The sequence below is a fragment of the Brachyhypopomus gauderio genome, chromosome 7 (assembly GCF_052324685.1).
Source record: "Brachyhypopomus gauderio isolate BG-103 chromosome 7, BGAUD_0.2, whole genome shotgun sequence".
In the NCBI taxonomy this organism is placed as follows: Eukaryota; Metazoa; Chordata; class Actinopteri; order Gymnotiformes; family Hypopomidae; genus Brachyhypopomus; species Brachyhypopomus gauderio.
The window spans coordinates 23,634,262-23,659,428 of record NC_135217.1 but is presented as its reverse complement, the minus strand read 5'-3'; the positions used below and the strand labels follow the sequence as shown (position 1 = coordinate 23,659,428).

General features: G+C 43.8%; 1 protein-coding gene across 5 annotated transcripts; it reads right to left on the bottom strand.

The window, feature by feature from the left end:
• On the bottom strand, positions 1-25,111 carry lipeb (lipase, hormone-sensitive b). 5 transcript variants are annotated; one of them, XM_077012752.1, is made up of 14 exons: positions 24,824-25,111; positions 20,485-21,818; positions 16,308-16,546; positions 15,326-15,610; positions 14,935-15,025; positions 9,793-9,938; positions 9,405-9,590; positions 9,049-9,201; positions 7,644-7,788; positions 6,595-6,822; positions 6,249-6,395; positions 5,608-5,879; positions 5,086-5,346; positions 1-4,039 (listed from the first exon to the last, which is right to left on the bottom strand). In XM_077012752.1, exons 3-14 carry the CDS (start codon positions 16,542-16,544, stop codon positions 3,713-3,715), a joined length of 2,478 nt encoding a protein of 825 aa, XP_076868867.1. In that variant the 5' UTR covers positions 16,545-16,546; positions 20,485-21,818; positions 24,824-25,111; the 3' UTR covers positions 1-3,712. The 5 variants fall into 5 exon arrangements, with proteins under 5 accessions (XP_076868867.1, XP_076868865.1, XP_076868863.1 ...); XM_077012750.1 differs by lacking the exons at positions 20,485-21,818; positions 24,824-25,111 and adding exons at positions 19,407-19,463; positions 19,666-20,449; XM_077012748.1 differs by lacking the exon at positions 20,485-21,818.
• Positions 25,112-25,167: the final 56 nt, after the last annotated feature.

Genomic DNA, 25,167 nt, shown 5'->3' with positions numbered 1-25,167 from the left:
TGGATACCAACTGCATTTATTTCATTAACAATAAACACGGAACATATAGTTAACAACAGAATACATATTGAAAATATATAGATGAAAACACCAGGCATTTGAAAACACTACAAATGAGGAGCTTGAGCACATTCTGAATTTAGACTACAGCTATTCATGTTTTAAACTTCCAAAAGTAATCCTCCATGGTCAGAACTGATCCTAGACCAGCACTAGCATTTAGAAATGTAATCACTACCTAGCTTTTTTACTAAGTGGAATAGTGTGTGCAATTTGAAAATTAATAAGAATTATATTTCTTTTTAGTTTTCAAATGATTAAGTATTTTTGTTTTATTAGTGGTTTTGTTATATAGGAATGTATTTAGTACATACCATCTGTCATTTTCTTTCATTATATAGTCTAATATGTATACCCACTAAATCATACAAGTGAATCCAGCATAAAACCACTCAAAAATGATATGGGTTGGAAATTTATATAAAAGTAAATTTCTACCAGGTTATATTATTAGTCCAGTAAAAAATTACTTTCTATAAATTTACAACCAATTTAATTGTTTACACTTATACATGTTAGCACTTGCAGTGTTTTTAACAGGAAAAAATGTGATCACATTTAAAATGTTTGCTTTGGTATTTTAGCTTTTTAACCATAAAGTGCTTGTTTTCTGAATGTCTACAAAAATATCTCCCATCACTGAAAAAATAGTATGGGCAAATACAGTAAAGTCTCAATGACAGAGTTGATTGTTTGACGTTCTAAAAATAAAAAATGGCATGAATTTGCATTATTAAACACACAGTTGTCAACCACATCCATTACCTTAGCAACCGCAGAATGAAAACACCAGCCATGGCCCTTCTGGTTCACAGACTAAACTGTGGTAGCAAATTCTGCTTCAGTGAGTAGCCATTGCAGCAACAAGGATATACTAATTTGCTTTACTAATGCCTGAGCATATCTGTACCCCTAATTAGCAGCAGCTCAGATTTGTGGTCTAAAGTTGAGGGTGGAGTTAATTATTGTACTCTAAAGATGAGGGCGGAGTTAATGCTCAGTGATGTGAGCAGTTCTGCAGAAGGCAGTGTGCAGTCTCCTGAACAGTGGAAGATGCCTTTATGGTGGATTTAACCACGATTATAAGAATGTCACAATATGTCAATGTCATAGTCACAAGAGACTAATCATGAGTAGGGATGGACGAGCAAAAAGAAAGAGCCAGAATCAACCCCATACTAGTCCTACAGGGGCCTAGCATGTCCATCATTAACATATAGGTGTGTAACCTGAGGTGAAGTATCAACATATCTAAATAAGTCACTTACTGAGTTCTAATCTCTAGGAGATGTCGGAATGTATCTGTATAGTAGCAGCGTCAGTAGAATCCAGCAGCTGTCCATGCAAACTCCTGACAGCTGGATACATGACGGCATTAGGTTTGAATGTGCACTGCCTAATAAAACAATGGCATTCCAAAACACATCTAAAGCTGTTCAATCTTTGATTTAGCATTTTGAAGAAACAAGAAGAAAACAAAATCACACATTTGGCTTGATCAACACCCAGTTGCGGAAAGAATTTACTGCAGTTAACCGTGCACCCGAAAGGACCAAAACCTGGTTCTGAAAAAGTAACGGCTTTAAAACTGAGAAAAGTGCCGACCTGATTCCAGGCCTCTCTGCTAGCGTACACAGAGGGAGAAGCACTCATACGAGGTGAAATGGATCACTGGTTCAAGGTGGTTGAGAGATTTGGCTTAAAATATCACCTGGATAAGCAGGGACATGGAAATACTGGAAATGGGTCAGCGTGCAGAGTCTCGGGATGGAGAGAGAGAGAGAGAGAGAGAGAGAGAATGAGAATATGTAGAGGGGAAGTGGTACTATATAAACAAAAAAGGAAGATCAGTGATAAAGTAAAGTGCATAACCACTTGTTCTTGTATCCCCAACAGGAATCTTTACAATCACATTACAGAAATCAAAGTAAGTTAGCTGTTATAAGAGTCAGTATTTTGAGGCAGTACGACTCCTTGCAAGGTCAAATAAATGCAAGTTCACCTTTGCATGACTAATTAGGAAATGCATGACAGTATGATTCCATTGGCAATGGCTGAAATAAAATGTACAAGTCAAGGCACAATGGGAGACATGGCTTTCTTAGCATGAATGTCTGCAAGGCTCTGATGGTCAGTTTGCATTGACTCTGTTTTGTCTCATGACTGTCAGTCTATATCGACTGTAGGACCTTTTGGAGGTGACCGTGGGAGAGAGCCTGTAGGCTTTCCCTGTTCCTCTAATAGACACACAAAGACCCATGTGGCACTAGAAAAAAACATTTAACATCTGCTTTGTGTGTTCCCAATCACATGATGGTCACACTCAGAAAAACACTGGTATAACAACACACATACACACCCCATTAAAACCACTGACAGGTGGATAACATTGATCATGTTGTTACAATGTTCGTTTGCTGCCTAATATACCCAAACCCTTGACATGTGCCAATCAGTTCTTAGAGTTGAGTTGTCAGTCAAACAAATGCTTGCCCTAGAAAAACATAGGCAAGTGTGAGAATCCGAGTGTGACAAGAGCCAAATTATGATGGCTAGATGACTGGAGCATGTCCAAAACCGCAGGTCTTGTGAGGTGTTCCCAGAATTTAGTGGTTACCAAAAGTTGTCCAAGGAAGGATAACGGGCAAACTGAAAAAGTTAAAGCTGCCATGATGGACGAAAGGTATCATGGCGTATTTGACCGTTCTGCAGCTATGCAGTCCCGTTCACAAAGTGACCATGCTGACCCCTTACCTCTAACAAAAGTGCCTATAGCAAGCACATGAGCATCAGAACTAGACCATGCAGCACTGTATGAAGGTGGCCTGGTCACATTGTCTTTAACATCATGTGGGTGCGTGAGATGGAAGAGATGGTACCAGGGTGCCCTATAGGAAGAATGCAAGCCAGCAGAGGCAGAGTGATGCTCTGGGTAAGGCTCTACTAGGACACTTTAGGCCCTGGTATTCAAGTGGATGTGACTGGCACTTCGTCTATCGAAAGGTTGCAGACCAAATGCACGGAAGACCTACATAATATTAGGCAGGGGGTTTTAAATGTTATGGCTGGTCTGTGTGTATGTAATATATAAAGTTTTGGCTGACCTACTAAAAATGAGAAAAAAGGTCGGTAAAGTCTTGAATCAAGCAGTACAGTAACAGAATCCGAGCGTAGCAGCAGAAGTATACAAGGCAGAACACAATACTGTGTGTGTGGGTACCTCCAGTATCTCCACACGTTTTTTTTTACCCAGCAAAGCAACACTGAAAAGGCAAAGTGGTTATATTTCATGTTAAAGGATGTGCACATTTGCGCGTGCTTGCATTTTAACGTGCTGCAGCAGTCTCGAGCAGAAACGCAAGCTGCAGAATAATGGAATAACCAAGCCCACCACACACCCAACACATTTTCGCACATCTTTCCTTCTGCATACTTACAGCTTCAGGTCTCAAGTACAAAACCACATTATTGCACCATTTTACTCCTCGTTGGTCTACCGTATGCTTGCACAGTGATTACAGACCCACCTTCCTCTTTGATTCTGGATTCTGGTTTGATTTTCCACCAGGACAAGCCGTATCTGCTCATCTTAAATCCTTCAAAAATGTAAAAAGTGCTTCAATGCTTGTTGGGAGACAGGATTGGGAGACCTTTAAACAACAGCCTGTTCACCTTCTTCCTTGCTGGTTTTTTCAAGCAGTCTGGCAGGATCTCCTGTAACACCTGAAGCCCCACAATTGGTACGTTCAAGCTTACGGTGTTTACGCATCTCGGGAGGTGGGTCTTTCATGGTGAAGATGTCTCTGATTCGCTCCATGCAGACGTTGGAGGCTTCACGGGTCTCTTTGGACAGCTGCGATAGGCTAAGGAAGCCGTGTGGGAGGTCATCCACCACGCACAAGGTCACAGGCTGCTCCACATTCCGCAGGCGTTTGGCAAACATCACCGAGTCGTCCAGCATGGGGTCCAGAGCACAAGCCTGAAAGCATGCACACAGCGAGGGGCTTCAGTCAGTATTTAGGAGGTCAATCAATCATGTTTATGCATTAAAAAAAGCCACCCCTACCCAGACATCAGTGTCAACATTTTCTCCAACACATTGTCGCAGGCTAGTTATCCACCATTAAACCTAATCAACATCACACAGAGACACCCATAAGAAGGCCAGACGTGCCATTAGCTCCGGCGTGTGTGTGTGTGTGTGTATATACAGTCCCGTGTTTACTCCTGTGCATACTATAAACCTCAGAAGAATGTTTTATTAAATAAAAAGGCTGCACATTTAGTCTTCTCACAAGAACCCGAGCAGTTATGGATGCCCTCACAGCATGGATCAAACATCATGAACCACATAACAGCAGCACGTGGGGAAAAGGCACTGAATGGCAATTAAAATGTACGTTAGTGTTAAAAGGTTTGTGAACCATTATCCAAATTTCCCCATGAGGATGTGTTCTGGTTTTCATCAAGGTCACAATAACAATAAAGTGCGTCTTATGTAGTGTGTTACTGCACAAACACAAGCTGCACTTTACCATCACAGTCACATCTTTATTGGACTAGCGGTGCAAACAGCAGAGACAACTTGTGGAAAAGCTCTTATATTTAGTGGCTATAGAGACCTCCTTTATTGGCAATAACCACTCTAATCCTTTCTGTGTCCACCGCTCAGGCGGAGTCAGTGGTGGCAGATGTTGGCTCTCTTTCCTCTATTGCAAAACTGCTTCAGTTCATGTGTATTTTGGGGATGTTTACCACAATATTTTCTGAGGAGACAGGCTGTTTTAAAGAAGCACTGTATATAACCCATTCATGGGCTTCTACGCTCAGCATCCCTAGATTTGTTCATTTTCTCCCGTGTTTCTTGATTTGTTAACTTCTTACTTGTCATGGTGCATGACTGAAGCTGTGGAGTTGTCAGGTCCCGGTGTTGCGTGACTATCAACACCCACCCCCCCCACCAAACACAGTGACACTCCACCCGGCAGCCCGTGCCATGAAACTCCCCCCACCCGTGGGTCTTACCACTATGTGTACAGGAGGCAGTCCCCTTAACATTCGGTCTGGAGCCAGAAGGGGAGACATGTAGGGATTCTTGTAGATGGGCGAGGGGTCCACCTTCATCTCAGCGCACTGGTCAGAGCGAAGGGGCTCAAAGCCAGCGGGGAACTCCCGTGGAGTCTCGCAGTTTTGCTCGATTTTTGGGGGAGGTATGGCCACGGAGGAGATAGAATCCCACACAGTGGCATCCACATCCTTAGAGATGAAAAAACGTACATCCTCCATCTACAAAGAAAATGGCGCAATTAACGGTAGAGGGTAAGGACAGAAAGAGACGTCATACACACGAGCGTACGCGTGAGAGGACATGAGGGACGCATAAATAACAACTGCAAACCAAAGAAACATTCCTTAATGTTAAAGGCTTAAAGGCTGCAGTTACATGGATTCATTTCAAATCAAAATGACAGCAGCACCACAGACAGGACTGCCATTAAAACACACAGACAGGTCTATATTCATGATTTAGTGAGATTCAGTAGGTACCTCACTCTCAGCATGTGGGGTGGACCCAAGGATGGGATGTGGGTGGGCAGAGAGGTTGGTGTTGTGGTTGGAGAGGGTGGAGTTTTGGTCAAATACAGGGCTGACTGCTGTGGGTTGGCTGGGGCTTGGCATACAGTGCATCAGCAGGCCTTCACAAGTGTGGCTCTTCAGAGAGTCTGTCCTCACTGCGAACTCTGAGGAACTTGATGGAACCGGAGGGTTGGAGTCAGGGGACATCAGAGTGCCCTCAGACACACTCTTCCTCACAGTCTCTGCAAGAAGGGAGGCAGGGAAGTCTGTTAGCATGCAGGTTTTCCTACTGTGGTATTGAAGGTGAAGTTAATGGTCACAAAGGCTGAAGCTCAGATCCTCATTCAGAAAAGTGCAGTTAGTATCACTGCTGTTTTTAAGCAGTAGGAGGACCTGGGTGATATTTGGTTAGTCTGAATAAGCACTGGCGTCCAAAGCATAATGGTACCAGGACACAAGCCACGACAGTTTATAAACATTAGCCTTGGCTAAACCAGCTGGGTGAAGATTATGTTGCCAACACACACACACACACACACACACACACACACACACACACACACACACACACACACACACACACACACACACACACACACACACACACACACCTGCACTTGTCTTGCTGGACTCCAGGATGGAGTGGATCCAGTTGGATGCTCCCTGTTTCAAATCTTTGAACAACAGCGCCGTGTCCCTCCGCACCAACTCCAGGGTGCTGACCTTCTCCACCTGCTTCTCCACCCGTGTTTCCAAACCTACAGATGCGCGCACGCGCGCGCACACACACACACACACACACACACACATTAGAGCAAACATACCCACACCAAACACTGCATAACCACACACACACACAGTAATTATCGCCACGTCATGCTGGTAAATAAAGATGAGGGGGTGTGGCTTAGCTGCATAGGCACTGGCTGGGTGTGTGCGCGTGTGAGAGCGTGAGACCTGCGTAGGCGCTGAGGCAGCGGTAGAGGACGCTGAGAGGCAGGAGAGGGTCCATGAGGCTGAGGAGGCGGGACGGCGAGGCGTATGCGGTCAGCAGGGTGGCCGGGTAGGCGGCCATGATGCCATCTGGAAGGCGAACGCCGTGGGCCACCGCCCTCATTGACACGGTGATGCACAGGTTGCCCCCGGCACTGTCTCCTGCCAAACACACGCGCTCTCCTGTCCAGCCTGAGTGTGTGTGTGTGTGTGTGTATGTGCGAGTGAGTGAGTGAGAGAGAGAGATGCAAACAGGCATAAGGGGAGAGAGGGAGAGAGAATGTGTTACTGCTAATGTAGGATTTATTTACTCGTCATAAATTCCATTCAGTTTCAATGAACGTATTAATCATGGAAGAAATTATAGAATTAGCAGTTCTATCTGAAGGCTTTTACAGCTTCAACTAGGCTGTAAGGAGCCGGTGCTTATTGCGAACGTCCAGACTGTCCGTTTGAGAAGCAGGCTTCAGCAGAGTTTGATCATGGAATAACCAGAGCGTTTGCACATTGGAGATCTGATGTGATGTCTCTAAGCACTTCAGTAAGCGCCACAGAACGCAACCCTAAAGCGTGTGCGACAGGAATCTACGGGTGAGGAAGAATAAAAATGCTCAATATTCGGTAGGGCCTTGAGGTTTGAGGTCTCTCGTAGAAAAATGTTCCTCAGGTGAGATTCCAGAGAGCTTAAGTAACTTTTCCCTTCCTCCTCTGGAGAGGACTGAACACGTCAGCCTGCAGCACAGAGGCTGCACTGGTCCTGCTGAGATTTGGCCTAAATATCCAATAGCATCAGAAACAAGGTCACACACTTATAGGCAGGTGTGTGCGCATATGCCATTAGACTCCACAGGCTTTAGCACAGCTTTGAGTACTGAAACGAAGAGGAGAGAGACAAGGAGAGGAAGGAGAGAGAGAGAGAGAGAGAGAGAGAGAGAGAGAGAGAGAGAGAGAGAGAGAGAGAGAGAGAGAGATCGAGATCAACAGAGACATTGTAGGGGCACTGCTGTAACTACCCAGAAGGTTGTGGTTTTTGATGGCCCAGCAGTAGGCGTAGAAGCACTCCTCCAGGGCTCGGGGGAATGGTGCCTCAGGGGCCAGAGAGTAGTCCACGGACAACACCGGCGCCCCCAGGTCCTGAGACCAGCTCTTCAGGTAGGGCTGCAGGCCAAAACAAGGAACACAACAGCCATGGAGTCTTTATGGGTCGAAGTAGATCTCCTGTGAACAAGGTCACCGTTTCTTCTGTGGAGTGAGATTAATGTCTTTTACGTGAGAGCGCAAACATATGATTACACCGAGCAGGCTAGACACCAGGAGCAAAATCAAGAAAACGGAGCAGAAACGGCAACAGCGAGAGCAGAGAAACAAGACTTGGGCATTTCAGACACAGCACAGCATAGAACTTAATCACTGCAATAAGCAGTAGTCTGCAGACTCCACACAGAGCAAGTCAGACGTTTTTGCCCTGGTAATGTTTTTTTTGTGTTTTGGGGCAAAAGGTAAAAGTTTAAGTTGTTCTAGGTATTTTCCTCTTCTGAGGGTCAAACCTTGCTTTGCCCCATGTACCCTTTTTATACAAAACTGGTAATGAAAATGAATGTGAAAAGTGTGAAAAATTGAAAATGTATTCATGTTCACGTAGCATCTGTACATAGAAAAATATTTACAATGGCCATTTCCTGGTTTAAGGAAGGCAGTGGTGAAGGCTGCTGTGATGTGGTAGCGTGCTGTCCCTGTCTGGCCCTTATTAGCTCTGTGTGGAGTACTGCAGAGTACTGTGCATTTCAGTGATCAAGTGTTGTACTTACTAAATCACTCATATTAACCTTGCAAAATAGCAAAAGCAGTGTTAGCTAACATGTCGAGCACCCAGATCAAGATCTTCAGTCTTAACAAAAGTTACCAAGACATTATTTCCCCTTATTAAATGTATTTTTTTGTATTTGATTTGTTTACCTGTTAGTTACTTTTGTTTTTAAACACATAATAAATGTCCGTGTTTTAATGTCTTTGCCTGTAACCATATTTGGATGCACCTGTACAAAAAACTTTATATAAACAAACATTATTTACTGATTATCGTGTCAGTCAGAAGTTGCCTTACAAAGCAAAACTTGCTGAGAAGGGCTGCAGACTGTATAGATTTATCAGAGGGCAAACCTCAGAGGGCAAATCTGCTGTTGTGAGGACCAGAGCTTCAACTGAGCTCATCAGTTACGTCGCATCTAGATCAATGAGTCAGACGGAAGCAACACCAGTTCCTTCCCTGGGCCAGTTATTACTGCCTCCATCTGCTGCTCTGAGGAGCATCAGACCGGGCTGCTCTGAGCTGCTCTTGATGTGAGACTCTGTTAGAGGGAGGAGCTGACTGAAAACAAGATCACAAGCTCAGTAGGAAGAGGAGGAAAGGTCTGCTACCTCGTGTGATCTGGAGGTCTGCGCCACAAAGCCTCCTCCGTGGTAGTGCACCACAAGCCAGGGGGAGGGAGGATGCTTCTTAGCCTTCAGACCCAGAGAGAGAGAGATGGGACCGCCCTCGGAACGACACAGCGCCATCAGCTTCTCGCTGTCCTGGAGGAGGAAGATGGTTTAGGACAATATGGTTCGAGATGGAAGGGATGAGGACAGCAGGCAAGACGGAGCATGTAGACATAATCACAGTGCAGGGAGTGTAACCTCAGCCAGGAGCCTGAGCAACAACACAACACCACGGACGCGAAATTAAATTCAACAGGCTTGGACGCAGGTGTGTGGAGACAGGTGTGGGTCGTTACCTGCCCTTCCCTCAGTTCACTGGAGATGAGCCTCATCTGGATTGGGGCGTGGCCAATGTGGGCGGCCGGGGGGCAGATCGTAAGCGTATGCGTGGGGTCAGACACCAGCGGCAGGTCAAAGGGCACAGGAGATACAGAGAGGGTGCGGTTCACCTTCACCTGAGTAGAAGTCATACTGGCCAAGCCCTGACGGAGTGCACAGAGTGATCATTACTCGGACGAAGAGATTCAGATCGCCCACATTGTCATGCTTCTGCCTCAAACCATAACGTTGTCTTTACAGATTGCATAAAAGTAGCATCATGTTTAAACGCTATTCCGAATTCATTTCGAGTACTTGCGGTCTCAAAAATCGAGTACAAGACGTGTGGGAAATGTTAACCCTCACCGCCAGAACTTCGGTTTCAGTGATATTCCAAAACGTCTTCCAGAAATGAACGTCCAGGTTCTGAGTAATGCGCTCGTACTCCTGACCCCTGAGCTCCGGATCGATGGCGTACTTCCCAGAAGTGAAGAAGGAACCAGCTGCAACACCTGAGCAAGGGCAAGATGCAGAGAGAGCAGACGTAACACAGAATTAACTCCTGCCTGCTTCCCAGGCCGTTCCAACATCCATCTGTGTCGGCTGCCAGTGAGGCAAAGATGCAAGAGTGTTCGTCATGTTGGAATCACCACCGCCATGTCGTACATGTCCATGACGACTCAAAACCCTCAACCCAAATTGGCTTAATATGCAAAATCCAATACTTTTTAGATTCTCTCGTCTTGCACACCTTTGAACCCACCGCGCTGTATCATATCAGGTCTTTCCCCATTTTAAAACACACCGGATCCAGCTCATTAGCTTACTACCAAAGCCATGCGGAGCTGGATCTGGTGTGGGAGTTGGGTAAGGTAAACCCTGAAAGTGAGCAGGCCGGCTCTCTAAATAATAACTACAGATCAGTCAGGTCCAGAAGCTTCTCTTTATTATAAATGTGTAGCTACATTCTTTCACAGCACACCTTTACAAGTGAATCGCAGTAGTCACGGTGGTAACTCTGCAGTGTGTGGTTTCACATTACATGCACTGCATGGTCAATGGCAGAGGAAAACATTCCTTAGCAGCCAAAGGCTTGAATTTCCAAAGGCTTGAAGTTAAATAGGTCACAGGGATGCTACTTAATGAGACTGCCAAAAAAAACCCAAGTGCAAGATGTGACACTTTGTCATGCACAGAGCTCCAGCTGAACTTACTGACGTAGGGATGACTGGGGGAGTGGAGCAAATTTAGATGAACCAAAAGTCCTTTCATCAGTAAGGGTTTAGATTCAACATTCGTTGATCTTTCAAAAGGTTTTGTTTCACTATGTCCGCCTTGTTGCTTAGCGTGATGGAGGGGAGTCATAAAGAGGGCAGACCGAGTTACAGAAACGGAGGGGTCATTATATCTATAGCTCCTCCATGTAGATCACCTCAGAATCGCAATTATGTAATGTCTGATCCCAGTGGCCCAATGAGCCACACAGCAGAACAATGTTTGGTTGGGTTCTCACAGCACCATTTTGTTGAACCCCAGCTGTCCTAACATACGTAAAGTGTTCTAGTCGTAACCCTTTTTAATTAGAAGACTTAAAAAATACTCATTAGACAGCAGCCACAGTCTACTGTGCACTGAAAGCCTGGCAACTGAGCTACCTACGTGTCCATCGAGAGTACAGAGCAATCATGCCACACTGAAATCACAGCCCTCTGCTGCAGCTGATGTAAACAGTGTCAGAAGCTCCTGCATGAAGGTGGGCAAGATTGCTAATAAAAGTCTGTGAAGCTGATCGGACATCGGTTAGCATGTGCAGGGCAAGCAGTATGGCAGAGGGAGTCGGGGGGAGTCAGGGGGAGCGGTGTCATTGTCACAAGGTCAACTTAGCACCTCCAGAGCAGAAGATATTACTCTTTGTGACAGGATTAAGTTAGCTAGGTACTGTTCTGGGCTATTTGTAAAGTGTTTTGTGTGTGTGTGTGGGTGTGTGTGTTTTTTTTCCCATATAACTGAAGTACGTGGCTATGGTCGTTGTGTTTTTATCTAGCAAGGCACCGTTACTTGAAGAGTGCTAGGTGCTGCTACTTCTGCCCTGGAGGCCAACTGCTGATGATGAAGACAAATCTTCCGTCAACTCTTCGGGGCAATAAAGGGCAATTCCTTTAGCCAACCAGCTAGTGCTGAACTAAGTAACTACACTGGGCTCAGCATTCACAGTCAAATCTAGAAGCAATCCACAATTCATCAAATCTTCATGGGCGGCTTCACATTCCAAAATCCAAAATCAATACCAGCAATGCACCAGAGTTGGGCAGAGGCCTGAGGCTGCACTCTCACACAGATGAAAAAAACAATACAAGAACTCTGGGGTCATATGAAGAAAGCAACAATGTACTTCAATTAGCTTTAACATGTCGAACGCAACACGCAGTAAGGTACAATGTAGCAGTGTGAATTGATTTTCAAGGCAAGACAACATTCACTTCTGGATTTAGCATTTAACTGAAAAAAAAATATCCAATTCCCCGAGTTTTTCAATGAAGGGACCGAGAGATGAACAGGCACCATCATGAAGGATTTTCTTTTGAGAATGGTCACGTTTTCCTCACATCATAATGAAGTGACTTTATTCACATTTTTTTCCGTCACAAATGCTTCGAGAGGTACCATGGAAACTGCTCCATCTGCTCACTCTACATCAGAACCTGGCATACAACCCAACAGGCTAACTGACCATCTGCTAGCAGTCTCGGGAGGTCACGTCATTTTCAATCTACTGAGAGGGTGTGCGTTACGCTAATAAAAAATAAAAAAAAAACACAGTCAGAAAACCTCAGATAGTTGTTTCACCAACATAGATCATCACATTTGAGGCTGCCAGCCAATACTGTATATCTGGATCTGAATATACAGGCATTGCAGATGAATTTATTGCTCATTATAATGGATTTGTCTCACAGACACTTGCATTAGACCTGAAGAGTACTTAGCATTAATGGTCCCCTGGGCTGCAGCTGTAAACACGGCTCTCATCTCATTGGCTGAGGGGGAGGCATAGAAACTAGCCCATTAGTCCAGACTCTAGTCATTAGTCAGAACCCTCGATACAAAGCTGGAGGTACTGCAGTAGGTTCTGGACATTACTCTGAAAGCAGGACTCTAATGAAACCCTGCCTCGACAATCACCACAGCAATTACACCACTACATTTGCTGATGAAATTATGATCACAGGACGTGTCACCGACAGCGAGGAAGAGAGCGTGTGGAGATCGGTTGCTGTAGCCCTTGCCCAAGGATGAGGTCACGCTTCTGGATATTCAGAGAGACCAACCAGATTGTTGCCGGCAGAATCCGGAAGGTGCACTCTCACTCCACGGTCTGTTTACAGCGCTCCCGTCTGGACTGAGGCTACAGGCCAAGGCCTCCAGGCTCACAAACAGTTTCTTCCCGCAGACAGCCAGACTGCTGAACAGAATCTGCCAGATATTACAAATTCATCCCGAACCCTTAACCTCTGCTGCACTCTATCCATATGCACAACCTACTCCAGCCAGAATCTTTACACTCGTACTTTTAGTCTACACATTTTCAGCTCCTCAGACAACATTCAAGCCGTTAGCCATCAATGTGCACTGTATAACATGCAAAATAGCAATGCAAGCAGCCCATTAGTCATTAGCCTAGTTTTACCATCCTTCATGACTGTGGATCTATGGGAAGTGTAAATATTATATTGTTGTTTTAGAGACATTTTATAGTCTCTATTTATTGTGTCTGTGCGTGTGTCTGCGTTTGTGTGTGCTGGTGACGACCAATACAATAAATATCTCACCAAGAAAAGACATGTTTAAGACTGCAGATATAATACATCTCACCCAAAAATACCTCTAGCTTAAGGAATCACAGCTCCACGGCGGTTTTTTATTTAAAAATATCAAATCAGTATTGAAATTGGCTTACGTTCAAATGCATAATGTTGGTGTTGGATCGATACAACAAAACTCGTTTCATAATTTCTATAGAATTTCGATGACATGCATCCAAAACATTCTGCATCTCTGCACAGCTCCAAAAACAATGAAAGAGTTCTTTGTTGGTGCAGCTATCGGGAATGTCTGAAGCAATTTAGTTTAACCTCTCGGCTAACGATTCTCAGCAAACAGTTAAACTAGATCAACATGAAGCGCCCAAGACCTTCTGTGAGCGTGTGAGCAACAGCAGTTTTGTCTTCTCTAATCTCACATCGTACATCATGGCACCAACAAGTCTCTTGGATTCTGTGGTTAGTATGAACATACAAGAGTGACATTTGACCTTTGTAGACTGTTATTTACTACATGTTGTTAAGATTCCAGTTCCAGTGCTAAAATAAGTAGTAAAGGCTAGAGGTGACATCCCTGGCGTGTTCCACAATCTATACGTCTAGCCGCAGTGTTGTCTATATTTACCTTCTTTGCACCGTTTGCACACAACTGCAAGAATCCCCGTTTGCCCCGTACAACATACTGTGTTTATGTTCAAGACGGTCAGTAGTCTTCCACATCTTAGAAGGACCACAGTGGCCACTGGCCCACAACATGAACCTCTCCTGCAGTTAAGCAGAGTATTTGATTGAAACACTGCTTTGACCATCGGTGTCCCCGATGCCTGTACACCTGTGAATTCAGAGAAAAACCAGAGAAGCCACATCTGAAATAAAGTCCTAAAACCAGAGGACCATTCGGATTACATTGTAGTCATGTGACATGGCTGGATTACTTCAGTAATCATGAAACTCTGAAACTCTCACACAGAGTCTGTGGTTGTGCTGTTAGAGTGCTAATGAAAGGGCTGCTGATTACCTTTTGTGAACTCACAGAAAGCACAAGTCATGAACAAAGGCTCGCTTCTGTAGACGGCCTTCAGATTTAATCCAGCTGGACGTGAATTTAAGGTTTGGCTTCTTGTGTTCTAAAGCAATAAGTACCACACGGCCCGCCCAACAAAGACTCCAAATGGTTCTCCTAAAGTGGATTTCTAGGACATCAGGATGATGTGTGAAATGAACAGAACGTCCGTCTCATCTTGAGAAAGGCTTTTACGGGGCGGATCCAACACTGTGCTGAAGCAGGACCATAAATACTGCAGGGCGAAGAGAGGCATGCAACAATGCCCTATCAGACCCCATATTCTCCACTCCAGCAGGCCGGACTGACACAGCACACTGTGGCCACTTTTAATACGTTTCTGGCAGGACGTTTAACTGATAGTCCGGCAGTTCTTTCAGTTAGCTTTTTTTTCTAACAATACATGCAGGGGAAAAGGTTTCAAAAGATCAGTTCTCTAAAAGCAGGAGGAAAATGCAGGGCAGAGAAATCCTGTGAACTCACCATATGATGTAATAGCATCTGACTCCACTAGAGTGCAGCATTGAGCACAAGACAATATTAGAGCGCCTGTTAAGTGTCCTATTCAGTTAATTTAGGGTTAAAGTGCATGACCAGTTCAGAATGGATTTTAAAGTCACTGACCTATTCCAGACTGATGTTTCTTGTAGTTCTCTCCGAAGGCGACCAGGCCTATTGCAATACTCTGCAAACATGGTCGGATGGCCGGAGTGAACTAAGAGACAAACAAGAGGGGGTTGCAGCCCAAACGTTACTCAGCAGAGAACAGCGGTCCAAGAAAGCCATCACAACCACACATCTGCTCCCATGAATCTGTTCAGGAACATCCTGGTTCCTTTTGTACCATGGGACATCTGCATTCTTACAGTGTGACCAGCATTACCAAAAAAGCATGAAAATATATCCGCTTGTATGCAAAAAAACAAACCCATGTATTACCTAGGTATCGAAATGGCTACAATAACAGAGCAATGGATCAGACAAACACAGAAAGACAACACACACATACACACACCTGGAACCCGACACAGCGGCCATAGAAACAGGCCTTGTGCATGGAGGCGTACTCCCGCAGGAAGCTCTCGCTGAGGCCACTCTCCTCTTGGAAGAAGAGGTTGCCATGGCTATTGTCATGGAGGAGACGCTGGGCCAGGTAGAGCAGAGCCCTGAGCTGACACAGAGCGCTGCAGTACGCCTCCATCTCCCCTGCGCTGTGGGCCGCGCGGAAAAAGATGCTCCGCCTGTTGGAGGTGATGTAGCGTCCCTTGTGGATAATGTGGAGGAGACAGCAGCGCACCACCTAAGAGAATCAGACACCTGGAGATCAGAGCTCATCACTGGGTTTCGTTATGGTTGGTCGGTCAGTCAGCTAAATCCTCCAGTCAAAATCAATACAGTCACGGTCCATGAGATCAATACGGATCACTAAATTAGTACAGTCATTGAAAAGCAATGTAGGGACATTCAGTGAAATTACAAATCAATGAGATCATTGCAGTCACAGTCAGACAAAATGACAAAGTAATCAAGATCACCACAGACAAAAGGCACAGCAAATAACAGCAAAAAGGCACAGAATGTATTTCTAAAGTAGTAGTGCAGACAAGCTAATTAACAAATAAACACGTTCCAGGTCAAGCTCTACATAAAACTGTCCACAACCAAGCAGAACGATCAGGCTCAGTGAGATGCAGTTGTCAAACTAGACATTGGAGGTCTAACTTCTGAGGTGAACTCTTCTCTTGTATTTGAAAGAGGAAGAGGGGAGAAATGGTAGAAGTAACACCATTAGAGAGAATACACAGATTTAATCAGAAACTACCAGTAAATTCTCCTCAGAATCAGCCATAACGCATAAGCTTTAGTTCCTCTTCTGCTTTGGATCTGAACCACAACACAGTTCAAATGAATTTGAAATGAAACATCAATGAGTTCACATATAAAAGACAGAAAAATGAAAATAAACATGATTAATTAGACGAATATTTAATTGCTACCTTCACTAGCGAGCGGTATCCATTAGCAGGGATGTGAGGGTCGAAGTCGAAGTGGTGATAGATGGAGGAGAAGCCGGCCAGAACAGGCTCCAGACTGCGAGCATGTGCCTGGATGGTCAGCATGGCGTCCACAAGCCTCTGAGCGGCATCTGCTGGTTTCTCAGGGCCTCCTCCAAAGAACAACGCATTCTCCTCACACACCTCATACAGGGCTGTAAACACTGCTTTACTGTCCATCACTGCCACAGAAGAAGGAGACAAAACATGAAAAATATGAATCAAAGTGTGTTTGAACCATATATCAAAATGATGGCAATAAGGTAAAAAGTAGGAATAACAGACTTGTGTATGAAACATTCTAACTCAAATGTATGGACCTACAGGTCTCCATAGTGTAGGGATGTTTACTTTGCATTTACGACTAAAACATGACTTTAAAAGCATAGACATGCAGGGAGAGTGTGAGGTGTTACTCTTCAATCTACGGAACAATTTCCAATTACATCTGAACACTGGAGTGTCTAAATGATTAATCAATTTCAATCAGAAATGACTATTTGAAACGTGATTAGAAAATCACAAAGGCTGCAGTTTAGGATTTTTTGGTTATCCAGCACCTCTGACCTAGGATTCACACCACTGATCTCCAATAAAGAACTGTAGAGGTGACACAGTAATGAAACTAGTGAAAGAGTAGACCACTGGAAGTGGGTAATTACCATACTGGTAAGGACAAAACATTGTGCTGCCTCTCAGTGTAAATAAAGTTTTTGTAAAGCAAGATGATTCACTGGTTACACAAGATTACACAAGACAAATAAATTGCTATATTTTGAGATTTAAAAAAAGCAAAATTACGGATCGCACAAAATTGAATCCATGTCGTACTAAAGCAATCTTTGTAACAGAAAAACCTAATGAGCTTCAGATATAACCAAGAAAGCAACGCGTAACCAAATGTTACTAAAAACCTTAATAAAATTAATCCTGCTTTGAAACTAATTACATGACATTAATGCTTATTGGATGCCTAGGCCACTTTTTAAAACAAGGTGATGGACTTAATAAAGTATCAGAAATAGTTGAAATGTTAAATTTCTAGTTATCATTGACATTATTAATTATTGACACATTATTATTGACATTGACTGTGGTTGTAAGATTATTGCATCATTAGCAATATGATTAGATCACAGTCGTGTCGATCGTGTCAAAAAACAGGTACTAGATAAGCACGTTCCTGTGGACCTGAAAATCGTTACCACAGTCCAAAGCGTTATATTATCATTTAGTAAACTGGTGAAGTCATTTATCATTTGAACTATGTGGTGAATTAATTAAGCTCCTCGAGTTACTGTGTTGGAGTAACATACAGGGAGGGTGCAATGTCGGAGAGGGGAGTGTGTGATGTGGGGCTGGAGGGCAGTGTGTGGAGTTGGGGTGGAGAGGTACACTGTAATCGTATAGCATCTGGTGTGTGTGGGCGTGTCTGGATTACTGTATGGAGAGGGAGAGGAGAAAGAGTTATTCATCAACACAATTTCCCACAGGTGTTGCATATTACCGGATTCTCCTCTCAGAGTCAGCACTGCCCTGTCCTCATTGGTCAAATGCTTATCAGTCGTCAGACACAGACACTAACCACCTGAGTCTATGCTAAATGAGGTCTGTTGTTTTTCTCCATGACGTGATGCTCCCTGTTCCCTGGCTTACAAAATGTAAGTGTTTGACTGACCATGTGCTCGTCTCAGAATAGGCACAGTAGGGTTGGAAGACTATAAATATCAGAGCCAGGTTTTTCAGTCATGGCATTGTCATAATATTAAGATTATTAAAAACTTAGTTTGTTGACAATAATGCCCTCTTTGTTTAGTATTACTGACAATGATAATTCCTTACAAAAATGCTAATGTTACAGACCCAAACACACACAGACACAAGAACCACTAGTTTCATGACAAATGCACAAATATAAAAAAAAAATGCTGGACATTCCTTGCCGGGGGTCCAAGCACGACTGCAATTTTGCCAATATGGAATTCCTCACTTTAATAAACAGGCAAAAATAAGATAAGATAAGATAAACCTTTATTGATCCCACGAATGGGAAATTCAGTTTCCCCAGGACCCCAGTTACCCCGGTGTAAAGCACTGAGAACCTAGAGTGGTCACACTTCGGGCACCGCCGTACAGATTAGGGAGAAACATAGAGAGATAAAATTTAGGTTTGTACACTATGGACAAAAATATACTGAAACCTAAATGCTACTAAATGGAACTGTAAAAAATTGAAACTAAAGGGTTAGCTTTTGGCATGTCTAACATGGCATGTCTAAACAGCTCACCAATATTATTTAATTAAAAGTTAGACTCTAAACACGGTGTTGTAATCCAATCCAGAACTTCTCACCTTTTCCATTGTGAACTTTCCAAGGATAAACTTCTGACAGTAACACTTGCCAAGAAAGCCAAACACACTTAATGACAGGCTCAGCAACACAGATATGGATGTTCCCCTTGGCAAGCAGCAATGAACCAAATCAACCACTAATTCACCAAAACATAATACATGGAGAATGGATTCTTCTGGTGTAATGTGATCTAAAATGGCCATCATTCTATACCAGATAAACAGCAATATGACTTTTTTTTCCTGAAGCAAAGCGAAAATAGAATTCCACACAGACAGGTCAGGACTAAGGTGTTAAAGGATTATCCAGATCTTTCTCTACAGAAAAGCTACAGCATTTAGTACATCCTGGTACGATCTCTCAGCTACTCCTACAGTACAAAAGCAGAATGACACAGACAGTAAATTCAATCCGTTAGATAAATATCGACATCCAGCCAGTGTACTTGGATGATAAGTAGGCCAATTCTCCTTAAAATAAAATAAATTCCCATAAAATATATCACAGAAAGCAACAAGCAGGTTGCAAACTAAAAAATAAATTCTTCACGTATGAGGTTCTATTAAACCACTGGGAAAATGTAGCCAAACAACAAAAATTACTGACACACCAGCTCCAGTAAGAGCAACCTTTGTACTTCCCTGGAGTGTTCCATTAATCAGGTTATTCATCGGTGCTCCAACATTACCTGCCATTATTGACAAACGTATCCGGGCCGAGATACGCAAGACGAGACGGACAAAGTCTGTGGGAGCCAAGGAAACATGAAGGAGAGCTTCAGTAAACCAGTGTGTAGGAGCCACGGAAGCTGAACTCTAAACACACACCTGATATTTCTGTCCACACAGAAGAGCAGGAGACAGAAAGCCTCCAGGAAAGTAAGAAGTATACACATGCGGTATAAAGAATGTTTGTGGATGGCTCCAGAAGTGGAGCCAGGGGTTTACCCGCATCTGAACTTCAGCTGCTGGATCAGTCCGTTCCCTTCAAACAGCAAAGTCACAAAACAGAAACAGATGTGGAGGGGGACCAACTAATGGTGGTGGAATGCAAGAGGGCTTCTCCGATTGGACTTCATGCGTCTCTCGTCCTACCTCCCATAGGACATTCAAACTCGGGGCTTCTGTGATTGGACCTTCTGCGTCTCTGCTCCTCCCTCCGGTAGGATGTTCACATGATCAGCTTTCTCTCCCACCGTCCTCATTTTCCCTCCCTCACACCTTTCCTTTTCCTTTTACACCCTTGCTCATGGGATGGCTTGGTGATTTATCAAAAAACACCACACACTACCAGCTCTGCTAATTTGACTTATGACCCACTAAAGGAAGCCAAGCAGAGTCCGTTTGTGTGGCTGAACTATTCCTGGTGGTGTCTCTGACCCATATGCCTGCTAGAATTGATCAATGCCATTGGCTGGTCCATAGATACTGCTAATGACTTTCGCCCTACATGGATGAGTCAGTGTAACAGCATGCACTGTCCGTGTCAGAGTGCCCACACATCTGTCTCAAAAAAAGTCGCCTGGGCAAAAAGTCAAGCCCTCGCAAGACAAGAATAAAACATTCTAACATACTTGATACTTTAATGAGGCAGACATTCAAATGTTACAGAAAATTTTTAAAGGTCTATATAATGGTAGCTAATACCCAGGGTGTCGGGTCTGGTTGGATAAACAGAATATGTCTGTAGCATTACTGAAAATTTGCCATTAGCTAGGAAAGATTCCAAGCTCTGTTTTCCATTTAGGATACAGTACTGCCACTCACGTAACTACTGGATTTGCCCATGTACACAATTCCTTCTCACTCTGCCTGGGAGCTTGAGGGTGCGGTGAAGTATTTTTGCTGTTCCTGGCCTTGCACTCTCCTAGAGATTGAGCTCATTTCCTTGGATCTGCTGAAGCCACTCCTCCAACTTACAAGTCAACAGCTCCATGTACCACCCCCCCCCCCCCCTTACCACCAGGACAACTTTCGACACAAGGTTCCTTATTTCAGTCACTGGTATTTCTTCATATTTTTCATTTGGTTTCCATTACTTCTGTTTTCTTGATCTCATCATGAGAGGTTGGTTTGCAACTATTGTTTATATGTCTGGATCTGGAGGTCCCTCAGGATATTGGTGTTGTTGTTTTCTACCATTCTCTGCAGTTTCCTCCCATGTGGACTTGAGGGGTGTGCAGCTCACATGTCTTGTGCATGTTCCTGTACATGATCCCTGCGAGAGGGGGCACTACTTCACACATGGTTCGTCTTAGTAATTTGAGAACTTAATGTTATGGAATCTGAGGAAAGTGGGTAGAGTAGTATTAAACTGGGAGGCATGAGAGTCCAGTCAAGAGAATCCTACAGCACTACCAACACACTCTCACACACCCATAACAAGAGCACTGCAAGACATGAGGTTGGAAACATGGCACAGGTATAAATGTAGCTCACGGGCAATGTGTCAATAATGAGCTGCTCACCCCCATGCTGTTAGATTAATACCTATACATGCTGTTGGATGGCAAAGAGGATTTATCCATCATGAGTGGTTGCTTAGTTAAAAGCAGCCCACACAGACCTCTAACCCCACCCTACCTCTGCAAAGCTTCGAGATCCGATCGTACATTTTATACCTTTCACATATGATGTTGCTAGGGCAATGTGTTCGATCAAACAGTCAGTGACACACACTGCAACACCCCCTTCCCCACAGACACATACATGTAAAGTCACGTTACGGAAAAGAATTGAAGTGAGAGGATTCAGATTTATTTGAAAAGTAAAACAATGTCTGTGTTGTAAACTAAATAATCAACAGAATATTGAAAGATACTAAAAGGTACATGCAATTCAATTAATCGCAAATGTCTATAAAATGGAGAAATACTAAAATGCTAAATATCACCATTGTGTGTCAATGGAAAGTCTGTAGAAGTTACATATTGATGAAAAAAAGATGAATACTGATGCACGTGAGCACACATCCTGGGGAAGAGAAACACACAGAGCACAGGAGAGAGCCCAGTCATCATCCTGCAGCCCACCATCATCACCCGCCAGATGCCACCACCTCCTTCACCCAGAGCTCCTCACTAACACATGTGAAACAGTTACTTAAAAAAAAAAAAAAAACACAAGACAAGGATTGTCCCATCATCTGGGGTTGACGAGGTGGCCTGTCCAGTCTATTCTCCTTCCCCTAAACAAGCACAATTTTATCCTGCAAAGCTGAAAAGTTAAGGCCATTATAGGTCACGTTTGCAAGTGGAACAATTCAAGGTATTAAACTGTTCAGTCTATGGCAGTTGTTTAAGATTGCATTCTGGGCACACAATGTCACGTCTTACATACACTATATAGCCAAAAGTATTCGCTCATCTTTCATGACTCACATATGATCTTAAGTGATATCCCATTCCTAATCCATAAGGTTCAATATGACGTTGGTCCACCCTTTGCAGCTAGAACAGCTTCAAATCTTCTGGGAAGTCTGTCCACAAGTTTTAGGAATGTGTTTATTCCGATTTTTGACCATTCTTCCAGAAGCGCATTTGTGAGGTCACATATTGGACGAGAACACCTAGCTATCAGTCTCCGTTATAATTCATCCCAAAGGTGTTCTATCGGATTGAGGTCAGGACTCTGTGCAGGCAAGTCAAGTTCATCCACACCAGACTCTGCCATCCATGTCTTTATGGACCTTGTTTTGTGTACTGGTGCACAGTCATGTTGGAAGAGGAAGGGGCCAGCTCCAAACTGTTCCCACAAAGTTGGTAGCATGGAATTGTCTAAAATGTCTTGATATGCTGAAGTATTCAAAGTTCCTTTCACTGGAACCAAGGGGCCAAGCCCAGCACCTGAAAAAGAACCCCACACCATAATGCCCCCTCATACCAAATTTTACACTTGGCACAATGCAGTCAGACAAGTACCGTTCTCCTAGCAACTGCCAAACCCAGAGAACGTGCCTCCACTGCTCTAGAGTTCAGTGCCAGCGTATTTTCACCACTGCTACCAACGTTTTGCATTGCACTCTGTGATGTATGGTTTAGATGCAGCTGCTCAACCACGGAAACCCATTCCATTAAGCTCTCTGCGCACTGGCCACATGTAGTTTGGATGTCTGTAGTGATTGAACGTTGGTGACCTCTTGGCATTATGCGCTTCAACATTGTCTGAACCCACTCCAAAAATTTACGTGGCCTACCACTTCGTGGCAGAGTTGCTGTCGTTCCCAAACACTTTCTTTCCATTTTCTTACAATACAGCTGACAGTTGACTGTGTAATATTTAGGAGCCAGAAAATTTCACGACAGGTGTAATTTCAGGTGGCACAGGTGGCATCCGATCACAGTTCCACACTGGAATTCACTGAGCTCCTGAGAATGACCCATTCTTTCACAAATGTTTGTAAAACTGTCTACATGCCTAGGTGCTTAATTTTATACAACTGTGATTCCGATAATTTGGATGGGTGACTGAACACTTTTGGCAATATAGTGTATGTCTAAGTGATTTAGCAGCTCATTAGGAGTTAGGATTTATAACTTGAAAATTAAATTTCTAAACTACAAAGCACCATATTAAATGAGGTACAAATGATTTTTACAGTTCCATGTAAAAGCAATTATCTGTACAGTGGGTGAAAGGGGACAGTGAGGCAGTTTATTGGTTCAGGGTCCCACACTAGTCTACACAAAGGTGAAGAGGAAGCCCAGAACAATAGATGGCAGCCCCCACAATGCCAGCCAGCTTCCCCTTAGTACACTCTAAACAAGCTTGAGCCTTCAAGCACAACATCACAGACCAGGTCACCATGCCCACAGTTCATGTCACGTTGCTGGAGGCTCATTTTGGGGGACACGGAGTCTTTCTGTACAGGCTGGCCAAGCTGCATTTTTCACATTTTCCTTTCATCCAACATACCACATTTATGAGTGTTTCCCTTGTCCTTTTTAATGGTGTGGGGTGGGTTGGGGGTTATGCCACGTTAATCCATAAAAACATGCCGAAAAGAGTCTCACAAAAACAAGGACGTCTCTCATGAATCAGCAAACTTGGCAAATACTCGTTCCATCTCAAAAACAAGCATTTTGGAGCATTTGCCTGTACTGTTTCAGCCAGAGGTAAAACAGGACAAAGTTCAGTAAGCTGGAGCCTAGCATAGGCGGGACATGGGTGTGGGTGGGTTGCTGTACAAAGCTAGAGGTTTTTCTACCAGTAGGCTATGCCACCAGTGTGGAAGCTATTTGGCATGTTTTGTCTTGTGCAGGGTGTCCTGCTGAATCAGGACAAGGTGTGCTTGGTCTTTGTAAGGCACACTTTACAAACTAGTTTTTCGTGTACTTTGCATTGCACTAAAGGACAGCATTGCTGTATGGTGTATTCTGTTCTATTAACATTTTCACGTGTGGGCTACTTGATCTCAGTGCAACAATAGGGATTGTGAGTGTTACAAAACACATTCATTGTGGGTGGCTAGACTACAAAAACACCATGCATTATATCCCGGGTTCATTAATCCTAACACTCTAAATATTGTTACGGAAATACTGGGAGGTTTTAAATACATGAAGGATTTTAAAGAGGGGCGAGCTACTACAACGCCTAATTACAGCGGCTATGGTAAAACGGCATTCGATTCGTCGAAACCAAGGCAACGTTTCTCGCAACATGCACGTAAAATGAATCATAGGAGTATCAAATGAGTTACATCAGTGGTTTAATATACGCCAGCAAACAGTTGATCTGCAAAAAGGTTTTGAAGATCCAGGTTTGAAAAACAGTACAGTCTACCGACACCGAGACCTACAGCAAGCACACAAACATGCTCATCGTCATAATTTTACTATGGACTCATCGAATAGCTAACTATACTACAGCGCAAATCACTATAAAGGCTTTCCCTTAGTTATTTAATATTTTGTGTCATTAACGGTAAATGGAAACACTTCGATACCTGGATAAGGTTGTATTAGCATTATGCTGTGACATTCCATGTCAGCTTTCAGTGTCTTAATCTTAATTGACAGTTCATACACACCAAAGAAGTGAACAACCATTTTATCAGGCATGTTCAAACAGTACACGTCAAGCTTTGAAAAAGGTGAAAACATACCTATAGGCCCGCCTTTACGTTTTGATGAGCGCCTTCCATGTGCACCTTTTTCAAGAACAATACTTCCAGACTTCTTACGGGACGCCATTTTTAAAGTGAAACATCACTGCCCCCTCTGTTCCTGCCAGGTCATACCTGTCAGCCAGTTTTTTTTTTTTACACGGCCACACCTACGTTCAAATATCTGACCAATCACAGCTCGGTGATTATCAAGATCGCCTATCAAATTTCTTTTCTCCCCTCAAAGGGGCGTTCATTCCTGCCCCCGTGTTGCCTATGGTTACAAACGACGCTTTGTGAGCTAATTGCGCTAAAAAACCAAAAACAAAACATAACAGTTCTCG